The sequence below is a fragment of the Dendrobates tinctorius genome, unplaced genomic scaffold (assembly GCF_039654945.1).
Source record: "Dendrobates tinctorius isolate UK_male_01 unplaced genomic scaffold, ASM3965494v1 ptg000129l, whole genome shotgun sequence".
In the NCBI taxonomy this organism is placed as follows: Eukaryota; Metazoa; Chordata; class Amphibia; order Anura; family Dendrobatidae; genus Dendrobates; species Dendrobates tinctorius.
Genome location: NW_027361797.1, coordinates 50,185,168 through 50,196,937, shown reverse-complemented (window position 1 = coordinate 50,196,937; position 11,770 = coordinate 50,185,168). Strand labels below are relative to the sequence as shown.

Here is an 11,770-nt window from a genome sequence, read left to right as displayed (position 1 = left end):
CCCTGAAACTACTCTTCTGAGAATTCACTAAAAAGGTTAGATATAAGATCTGAAGGTTTTCTTACCATCACTTTGGGTGTACCGACCAGTTTGGCATTTTCATCAAACATTTTGATTAATTTTTCAAACGTTGGGTCACCATACTCAAACCTTTTCCCAAAGATAATAGAGCAGATTACATTGGAAACTGCACTGTTTATCAGCATGTGAGTATCGAATGGTTTGCCTAAAATAACAAATATATATATATATAATAAAATAAAATATGAATAAAAAAATGCTCCAGATATTGTATTCTCAGGTCAAAATTACCTTCAGTAATGACAGTAGATTACTGAAACAAACAATTGATAATTGGAGAAACTCTACAGCCAATTAAAATCCTAATGATATGTTTAGATGCTGCAGATCTTTTCCAAGTGCAGCAAAATGTGATGCAAATGTAGAGCAAAAACTTCACACTGTGGTGTACCCTCTACGATATGTGAATGGGGGTTTACACACACTCTGAATAACATTGTAGTTTAACTATGTTGCAGATTGACAATGTGGATTTTGTAGACCGGGTTGTAGAAAGCGACAGACAAGAAGTTAGAGTATATGAAAGCTATTAGATAAATGTGAATGATGTATCTTACCATTGTGAGATCTAAAACTTTCTATAAGGGGCATTAATTCATCTTGAATTCTGGCTTCCACACTTTTCTTCCCCATTCCAAAGTCTCGAAGTGTTGATAGCGTGAATCTCCTCATGGATTTCCATGTTTCTCCATTAGAAAGTATTATACCTAAAGTATTGTTAAATATGAAAAACTTTTCTAAGTATTAATTAGTCAAACTGAAAAGAAAATAGCCTTTAGTAATCTAAACAATCCAACAAGTGTTTCTTTTAATAGTTGAAGAAGTTTAATTCAGTGACTTAAAAATTGCATTTATAAATGAAACCCACAAAAAAGAGACGAAAAACAGGATAAGTAAGTAAGAGAGAATGAAGAAAATTATGATAAAACTGAAGAAGAAAGTTATAGAAGAAAATGATGAATGAAGAAGAAAAAACAAAGGAAGAAAAGTAAAATGTAGATGATAATAATAAAGATGATGTTATGATAATGATGATGAAGGAAATGGAAAGGAAGCCAGGAAAGAGATAAGGTGAACATACGATAAAAAATGAAGGGAATTATGAAGTAGATGAATAATTAGATAAAGAAAAAACAAAAAGAAAGAAGATGAAATCAAAGAAAAGAACAAAATGAAAAAAGAAGAAGACTGAACATGATCGTGAGGAAGATGAATGAAAAGATGGAAACGGAAGAAGAATGGTGAATAGAAGGAGGAGATGAAATAGAAAGATGAAGGAGAAGGTGGATAAAAGTTAAAAACAGGACTGTTGGTTACATTCTAGGAATAACCTGAGCACCACCCTCTCTTCCCTTTTTCTTTTGTGTCTTTCTTGTTCATGTTCACCCTTGACTAATAAAAAATGTTCAGTTGTTTGTTCCTCTGGATTTGTTCAATGAATATCAGCAACTTCATTTTAATGTATATTAATTTGTGAAAAATTCACAAAAAAGTTTTAAAACATATATGAAAATGAGAAAAAGGATGTAGAATGATGATGACAATAAAGTAGGAATAAGAAGAATACAGAAGTATTGCCACTAGCCGCTACGACTTTCTGCAGTCATTACGCAACCTCTAAGAGTTGGCTTACATGTTTAAAGTTACCTTCAATTCATAATATTCACTCATAAATGACCTTTGTGGATGTTTTTAGTGAATCTTTTATTAGTAGAATCAGCTATAATTACTAGACTTTATAGTATTCTGCTCCCTTAACAGGTCACCATTGTGGATTTTGCGATTCATAGAATGCACAATATTATAGTTCTATAAATACCATGTCCATTAGAGATGATATCGAAGACTGGAGAAGTCGCCCGTTCTCCAAAATCCTCAGCTCGCGTTATAAGTGCTTCCTTTATAATCTTATATCCAGCAAGTATCACCATTTTCTTGGGTCCAAAATGCAAAGTAAATACTTCACCATACTTCTCAGAAAGCTGCAAAATATCATCATTGTTTGTTTTTATAAAACATTAACCTGAATCATACTTCTGTAAAGACAAAACATGTATTCTCAAACCACAATGTCACCTAAATAGAGCTATTAAAGATAAACTTCCAACAAGCCACAGTTGCAGTTGAGACAATGAAGCTGGGGAAATATGCAAAAATTGTTATATGATCTAGCAATTTTGCCTTAGCACTAAAGTAATGGAACAAGAGGCGTAAAGAAAGATCTGATCGGAACAGCTAAAAAATTAAGCCTGGCAGGAGAGAGTTGGAAATAGCCAGTGCTTGAAGGATCCAAGCTAACTGATGGAATGTCCTGACCTTAAGAAGGATTCTGGACTTAGAAGCTCCTTTGGTGACTTTGGGAAATTGAATACATCAGTCTGCCTGCCTTAAAATGTCTACTGTTCCCAAAGACAGTAAGAGAGGAGCTATGACCTGGACGCTAATGGGTACTATAGTTAAAGACTGTTTGAGAAACTGTGGCTGAAGATAAGCTGTGGCCTCAAATAGAAGTCTTCTAAGACCTGAGCCAGCAGTGAGAAATGATGGCCTTCACTAGGAGACCTGAGCAAAGACACTGTGTGTGTCTCTAGAAGCAGTTGCGCCCTGCATAGGTTAGAACCGTTAGATAGTGGAAAGCATGCTGTAACAGTTGAGCGATTCTGGCTGTGATTGTAAGTGATCTGATGTTAGAGTAAAAAAGAATACTCCTCAACCACTAAGCTCTCTGGCTCAATTTTAAAGTGTAGCCACCAAGTGTAGCGCCTCAATTCCTGTCCTGAATGCAATATGGTACTGTAGCCTAAAACAGTTTGAGTAACTGTGACTGGAGAAGTGTTGTGGCCTTAACTGGGAATTTCTATGACTTGAGGCAGTGATGAGAAATTTTGACCTGCACCAGGAGAACTGGGCAAAGAGACAATGTGTGACTCTAGAAGAAGTTGCACCCTGCATAGGTAAGTCAGTGCAAGGCATGCTCTGAGAGATTATTGGAACCACAAGTTGGGCTGTGATTGTTAGTGGTCTCATATCTGAGAAAAAAAAATTCCCATAACTCAGTCTCATTACTCTGCGAGGTTTGACTAATATATAGAACTAGCTTAAGAGCCCGGCGCTGCCCGGGCATAATAACTAACTACGGTTAGTTATAACAATTTATAATGATTATATCTATATATATATATAAAGCTGATATATTATATCTATATATATATAAAGCCCCGCCCACTCCGCATAGCAACATTCACTATAATATCCCTCATTTTCCCTCCAGCCAGAGCTACCGGACTACTACCCCTAATATCCCACATCGTCTTGTCACCCAGAGCCACGGGACTACCCCTAATATTCCACATCATCCTACACAAACAGAGAGCACAGAATTACAATTGTGCAGAAATATCCTGCAGTAAAACATATAACAGTAGTCAGCAAGTGCTGATAAAAAGATGAGTCAGTGGGTGGTATGAACAGTGTCCTACTGACTTGTTCATATGTGTGCATGTCACATGTGTTTTTAATCCAGTTTTTTCCGTGCCTATGCATGATTTGAGAGACCCCACCCCTCTCTTGTGTGACACGCACATAAAGAGCTGGCTTGCACCATGTGCCCATACTAGGAAGCGCCTGTCTTCATCCTGTTCATTTAGACACTGTTCACATGTTCAGGTTTTAAATACATTAGATAGGGACTGCTTCATTAGGGGTTACCTTGACGTGGTGAGGCAGCTTTGTATACATTTTTTTGCAAAAAACCGTATCGACTAAATACCCTGTATTTGTTATCATTTTTTATCAGCACTTGCTGACTACTGTTATATGTTTTACTGCAGGATATTTCTGCACAATTGTAATTCTGTGCTCTCTGTTTGTGTTTGAGTCAGTGGGTGGTATGAACAGTGTCCTACCGACTTGTTCATATGTGTGCATGTCACATGTGTTTTTAATCATCCTGTCCAAGCCACATGACTACTACCCCTTATATCCCACATCATCCTGTCAGCCAGAGACACTGGACTACTACCCCTAATATCCCACATCATCCCATCAGCTAGAGCCACCGGACAACTACCACTAATATCCCACATCATCCCATCACAGCCGCCGGACGACTACCCCTAACATCCCACATCATCCCGTCAGAGCCACCGGACTACTACCTCTAATATTCCACATCATCCCATCAGTCAGAGCCACCGGACTACTCCCCCTAATATCCCGCATCATCCTGTCAGCTAGAGCCACTGGACTACTACCCCTAATATCCCACATCATCCCGTCATCCTGGGGTCAGAACCAGAACGCTGAGTAGAACGATCCTAACTTCCATACCGGGGATCCTTTTAAGAGAGGCTGGGCGTCAGAACCAGAGCGCTGAGTGGATTTGCCCTGACTTCCATACCAATAATCCCTTTTATAGAAGCCTGGGGAGAGAATCAAAGCACAGAGGGATTTACCCTAACTTCCATACCGGAGATCCCTTTAAGAAAGCCTGGGATCATAACTAGAGCGCTGGATGGATTTGCCCTGACTTGCATACCAGTGATCCCTTTAATAGAAGCCTGGGGTCAGAATCAGAGTGCTGAGGGATTTGCCCTAACTTCCGCATAGGAGATCCCTTTAAGAGAGCCTGGGGTCAGTACCAAAGCATTTGAAGGCAATTGCCCTGACTTCCATACCTGGGATCTCTTTAAGAGAGGATTGGGGTCAGTACCAAAGTGCAGATCGGATTTGCCCTAACTTCCATACCAGGGATCCCTTTAAGAAAGCCTGGGATCAGAACCAGAGCACTGGATGGATTTGCCCTGACTTGCATACCAATGATCCCTTTAATAGAACCTTGGGGTGTGAATCAGAGCGCTGAGGGATTTTCCCTAACTTCCGTACAGGAGATCCCTTTAAGAGAGCCTGGGGTCAGTACCAGAGCATTTGAAGGCAATTGCCCTGACTTCCATATTGAGGATCCCTTTAAGAGAGGCATGGGGTCAGAACCAAAGCACTGGATGGATTTGCCCTGCCTTCCATACCAGAGATCCCTTTAAGAAAGGCCTGGAGTCAGTACCAAAATGCTGAGTGGATTCGCCCTAACTTGCATACCAATGATCCACGGGAGGGGGGATTCATTTCTGTCATGTGCTCTGTGCTCCTTTCAGGGGGCAGACAATGGCTGGGAGCTTATGTTCCCAGGGATGCTAGATTTCTCCCACCATGTCAGTGTCTGCTGAGGTGTTGTCAAGTGGGAAAACTTGCAACCAATCACAGCTCAGCTTCTTTTAACCAGTTCTGGTGAAATTAGAGATGCTTAGTGATTGGTTGCAAGGAAAACTGTTGCTCATAGTAACCAATCACAGCTGAGCTTATTTTGAACAGCTCTGGTGAAATGAAAGATGCTTTATGATTGGTTGGTGATACACACACATAAATACATTCACTTTTATATATAGAGATTCCCCCAATAAAAGATAACCTTTATTTTTCAAAATTAAAAGTAAAAAAATTACCATTGAAGTTCCCAAATTATCCAAATATATAATGGCCCAAGTAGTTTGAATATCCACTATTGTGCCAAGTGAACTACAGGATGAGATAGGTCAGACAATGCCCTCTCAATAGCCCTACCTGCCCATGGAGGTTGGCACCCTAGATCCACCATGCAAGAATGTCGCCCACGCTCATAATTGTCTAGCTTGACTTTTGAGTTTAATTTAATTTGTTTGGAGTTCAGTTTGGGTCATAACTATAAACAGGGATCCTGATAATCAACTATTTAAAGAGTATCATAACTTTTATAAAATATTCTATATATTGAAGACACTTTATGGAGGGATCCTGGGTCCTGAGACCCTCACCAATCGCCTCAAACATGGCAGAGAAATGTGCAGCCTGTGAGCCAGGAGTGCACAGCTCTTGTTCATGAGAGAACACAAAACAGAGTATGAATATAATAGAGTCTATTACTTTCTAATGTGTCTTTACTACGTTCTGTGTGCTCACTCGGGCAGAAGCTTTGCTTTCCTGCCTCCGTCTCTGCATACTTCTCCACCAACTTTTCAGTGATTTGTGAGGATCATATTTCCTTAACCACCCACCAATCTACAGCCATGAAAAGAGCCTGCAAAATATAAAAAATGCATAACGTTTTAGTTCTTCTTTGATCATTTTATATATCCACGTATTTTGCACTTTCTCAGATGTTAACCCTTAAAATGTACTTGCATAGATTGAAATAGCATAGAAAAAGTTTAGAAAGATGAACTATGAAGTCCTGCCATAATCAAAAGACATACAACCTGTGTAGAAGTCAGGGACCGTGCAACCAATAAAGACCTCCGCCATCTATACAAATTATATTTCCCACAGCTACTAGGAACTGCTAAAAATGTTTTTTTGCAAAGTGTTGTGAGAAAGAAACCAACAAAACTGTGATCCCAATAATGAACAATATTAAAGTGGATGCTCACCCAAAATAATCTGTTACAGTGATCAGTTGACCAGAGCAGATTTGGCTTTTCTGATCCATGGTGGTGATCTCTGTTGATCCCAAAGAAAGTCCAACAGCAATGCCCAACTTTACTAATGGTAGAAATGCTCCCCAGGATATTGGAAAATGTTATAGCACCAGGAGAGACAATCAACCTCATAATATAACATCAGCCAAAGTTTTCGAATGAAATGATAAACGCTCTTGGAAATGATATTGGAATTAACTCTCCACACTCCATCCATATTGGCCCCTCGCTTCTTTCCTCTCCTATGTATAGCACTCATGCTCTTTTCACATTGTTAAATTGCACAGATCCAGCCAGTCCCACCATTCAACACCAGAGACGCTCTCACAAATCACTTAACCATCTGCTCACTCTTTCTATCCTCCTTCTCCTAGTTGCAGGAGACATTGCTCCCAACCCTGGTCCCCCATGTTATAGAAAGTCAAACCCCCCCACTGCTACACTCAGAAACCCCTCTAATCTTATTAATATTCCCTGCATGCCATCTGTCTCTCTTAATTGTGCACTTTGGAATTCTCGCTCAGTGTGTAACAAACTCTCCTTCATTCATGACTTCTTCCTTTCTAATTCTCTTAACCTCCTGGCTCTTACTGAAACCTGGATCCAGCAGTCAGATACTACCGCTGCTGCTGCTCTTTCATACGGGGGGCTACACTTCTCTCATACCCCAAGATCAGACAATAGAGCTGGTGGAGGCGTTGGTCTGCTCCTATCACCAAAATGTACCTTTCAGGTTATCCCTCAAGTACCCTCACTTGTCTTCCCTTCTTTTGAGGTCCATGCCGTCAGACTCTACACCCCCTTCTCCATGCGAGTGGCGGTGGTGTATCGTCCTCCCGGCCCCTCCCATCAGTTCCTGGATCATTTTGCCACTTGGCTTCCACATTTTCTCTCCTGTGACATCCCTACCCTCATCATGGGAGATTTCAACATCCCCATTGCTCTTCCCCTCTCCCCATCTGCTACTCACCTTTTATCTCTAACCTCCTCATTTGGCCTTTCGCAGCTTACTAATTCTCCAACGCATGAAGACGGAAACTCCCTCGACTTGGTGTTCTCTCGGCTTTGTGCAGTGGATGATTTTGCAAACTCCCCTCTCCCGCTCTCTGACCACAATCTTCTTTCATTCTCTATAAAGAACTGCCAGGCTGCTCAGGTCACCCCCACTGTCCAGACTTATAGAAACATACAGGCCATTAACACCCAGAAACTTCTGAAGAACTTGCAGTCTTCATTGGCCCCTATCTCCTCCCTCTCATGTCCTGATTCTGCATTGAAGCATTACAATGAAACACTTCAAAGTGCCCTGGATGAATTTGCACCCCCTATAAATAGAACACCACAACGCAGACGGCGACAACCCTGGCACACGGTGCAAACACGTTTCCTGCAGCGGTGCTCCAGGTGCGCCGAACGTCTGTGGAGAAAATCCAATCTACACGAAGATTTCATCCATTTTAAGTTTATGCTTAGAACATACAACACTGCCCTTCACATCTCCAAACAAACCTATTTCAACACCCTCATCATCTCACTGTCCAATAACCCGAAACGTCTCTTTGACACTTTTCATTCTCTACTCAATCCAAGAGTACAGGCCCCAACCACGGAGCTCCGAGCTGACGATCTGGCCAATTACTTCAAAGAAAAAATTGACCAGATCCGACAGGAAATTATCTCCAAATTCCCTCATACCATGCACTGTCCTCCCTCCCCCACTGCATCTAACTCACTCTCTGATTTTGAACCAGTCACAGAAGAAGAAGTAAGCAGGCTCCTTGCATCTTCTCGCCCAACTACTTGCACCAGTGACCCATTTCCGTCACATCTCCTCCAGTCGCTTTCCCCTGCTGTCACCCCTCACCTAACTAAAATATTTAACCTCTCTCTCTCTTCTGGTATTTTTCCCTCCTCATTTAAGCATGCCATCATACATCCACTACTTAAAAAACCATCCCTCGACCAAAACTGTGCCGCTAACTATAGACCTGTCTCTAATCTTCCCTTCATCTCTAAACTCCTGGAACGCCTGGTCCACTCCCGTCTTATCCGCTATCTCTCAGAAAACTCTGTTCTCGACCCTCTCCAATCCGGTTTCCGCTCTTTACACTCCACTGAAACTGCCCTCACTAAAGTCTCTAATGATCTGCTAACAGCTAAATCAAATGGTCATTACTCCATGCTAATTGTCTTGGATCTCTCTGCAGCATTCGACACTGTGGATCATCAGCTCCTCCTCACTATGCTCCATTCCATTGGCCTCAAGGACACCGTTCTCTCCTGGTTCTCCTCCTATCTCTCCGACCGCTCCTTTACTGTTTCTTTTGCCGGTTCCTCCTCCTCTCACCTTCCCCTTACTGTTGGGGTTCCTCAAGGATCGGTTCTAGGCCCCCTCCTCTTCTCCTTGTACACTGCCCCTATTGGTCAAACAATCAGTAGATTTGGTTTCCAGTACCATCTCTATGCTGATGACACCCAATTATACGCTTCTTCTCCTGACATCACGCCAGCCTTTCTAGAAAACACTGTCGATTGTCTAAACGCTGTGTCTAATATCATGTCCTCACTATATCTGAAACTGAACCTGTCAAAGACTGAACTCCTTGTGTTTCCTCCCGCTACTAATGTACCTACACCCGACATTGCCATTTCCGTGTGTGGTTCCACTATTACTCCCCAGCAACATGCCCGCTGTCTTGGGGTCATACTTGATTCTGAGCTTTCCTTTGCCCCCCACATTCGATCACTGGCTCGCTCTTGTCATCTGCACCTCAAAAACATTTCTAGAATTCGACCTTTTCTTACTTTTGACTCTGCAAAAACTCTTACTGTTTCTCTTATTCATTCTCGTCTCGACTATTGTAACTCTCTTCTAATCGGTCTCCCTCTTACCAAACTCTCCCCTCTCCAATCTGTCTTGAATGCTGCAGCCAGGATCATATTCCTCACCAATCGTTACACCGATGCCTCTACCTTGTGCCAGTCATTACACTGGCTACCCATCCACTCCAGAATTCAGTATAAACTTATTACCCTCACCCACAAAGCCCTCCATGGCTCAGCACCACCCTACATCTCCTCCCTTGTTTCAGTATACCACCCTACCCGCGCCCTCCATTCTGCTGATGACCTGAGGTTAGTATCCTCAATAGTCAGAACCTCCCACTCCCGTCTCCAAGACTTTACACGTGCCGCGCCAATTCTTTGGAATGCACTTCCCAGGTCAATACAATTAGTCCCCAATCCCCACAATTTTAAGCGTGTCCTGAAAACGCATTTATTCAGACTGGCCTATCACCTCAACACATTAACCTAACCTATCCCTGTGTGGCAGAGCCAAAAGTTTTACCATAACCAGGTTCCCAGCATCATGTTCCCACATGCTTTATGCATCCATTAGCCCTCTGTGTCTGTACTGTTACACACTTAACATTATGGCTGGTCCATACAATCAGGGCAACTGTTACCACCCACCTTTCGTGTCTACCTCTTTCCTCATAGACTGTAAGCTTGCGAGCAGGGCCCTCACTCCTCTTGGTATTTGTTATAATCTACTGTATGTGATTATTGTTATGCTGTAATGTCTATTGTCTGTACAAATCCCCTCTGAAATGTAAAGTGCTGCGGAATATGTCGGCGCTATAAAAATAAAATTTATTATTATTATTATTAGAATTACATTTGGCCATATATTAAATGCTATGGTATTGTTATTAAACCTTTTTTTATTCTTCTATTGTTTTGATAAAAGAATGAGGAACTAACTTTGCAAATTAACACATAAAACCATGATAGCAGAACATGGTTGCACGCATCTCCAGCAACATGACAAGTCTACGGCTCTTCAAGAGGTTCTTGACTTTGAAAAATCACTATTTTATTAGATGGTCCCTTAACAATAGTTTCATCAGAAAATGTCTATCTACTGGCAATTGGAGGGATCAGCTATTATTCCAGGGAAATCTGACAGTAAGTATTCAATCTCTCTCCCTTGCCACCACAAAAAATGAAGAGTTACTCAATGCCCATTCACATCAATGGTTTGTGTATAATGCCGCAAAGAACAAGACCTCCAGACCTTTAAGGCCCACCATGAATCCATTCATACCTGTCTTATTCAGAAACCACCCCCAATTTCTTTGCCCCCAGCTAAATAATGTTGCATTCCCATTGACTATACAGTAAGTACAGTATCCTACCTGCATTAGAGATTCGTGGGGCCTTTCCAGGTCCAGCAGGTTGAGGTTTCCAATGACAGGCAGAGGCATAGGTCCAGGGGGCATCTTTGCTGTGCTCTTCTTAATTCCATTTATCCAATAGATGAATAGTGCAATGAAAATTGAAAAGTATACCAGCACATCGGCTCTAGCCAAAAAGTAGGCAATAAAAGCCATAGTGAGGTACTGGGAAGAGTCTGTTCCGATTGTGCTGCTGTCCTTATACATGGACTTGTTTTTCCTACATGTGTTAATCTTTACTAGGGCACAAATAACCTATTAAAAACTAATTGGTCAATTGTCATTTACCTTGGTAAGACAATCTTGGCTTAGATAGCACAATCTTGTTTTTACATACATAACATTATACATTTCACCCAAATAAATGTTGGCTAAGGTGTGTTGTAACGTGATGTGTCCAGTGGGATAAAGGAATATGATTTGCAATTTTTATCTTATTTGTTCTGCAGCTGTACCAGCGCCATGGTGTAAAGTTCACATACTAATGTTTGGGGACACAAATTAATCTATTTGCAGTTATAGCAGGTCATGATGAACTTTACATCTTTTGTGCTCGAGCCTTTTGCATTAGATTTTGTGTATTAAAGTTTTAATAAATTACCAATGCAATCAGCTAAACAGAACTTGATGGGAAAGAGGTTGAAAACATTTTCCATTTTTGGACAGGTCTGACAATTACATCTATGTGTGTCTTGAAGTTGCCATCTCCAACAGTGGTCTACATTGAAGAAAGGGAACCTCATCGCAAAATTTGTATCAGGTTTTGCCACATAGGACATAAGTTTAGAATAAGCCCAGTATTAGTTAAGCTTTCTCCTCGCCTACAGTAATAGCTCTATTATCTTTCATTCATTAGAACCAATCACGTTAATGCATGTTTTCGGTAGTGAATATTTTTTTCTAATTGAATTTGGGTAAAATTGTATTCTCAGCAGTGGCGTCGTA

The 11,770-nt window shown here is 41.2% G+C and overlaps 1 protein-coding gene across 1 annotated transcript in view; it reads right to left on the bottom strand.

The window, feature by feature from the left end:
• LOC141047811 (cytochrome P450 2K1-like) overlaps positions 1–10,996 on the bottom strand; it is an 87,912-nt gene extending 76,916 nt beyond the window's left edge. Inside the window, exons 1-4 of the mRNA XM_073543130.1 lie at positions 10,787–10,996; positions 1,901–2,063; positions 639–788; positions 66–226 (exon numbers count right to left, since the gene is read on the bottom strand). Coding sequence (XP_073399231.1) covers positions 66–226; positions 639–788; positions 1,901–2,063; positions 10,787–10,981 — 669 coding nt within the window. The 5' untranslated portion in view covers positions 10,982–10,996. The remainder of the gene's footprint in view (positions 1–65; positions 227–638; positions 789–1,900; positions 2,064–10,786) is intronic.
• Between the last annotated feature and the right edge of the window lie 774 nt (positions 10,997–11,770).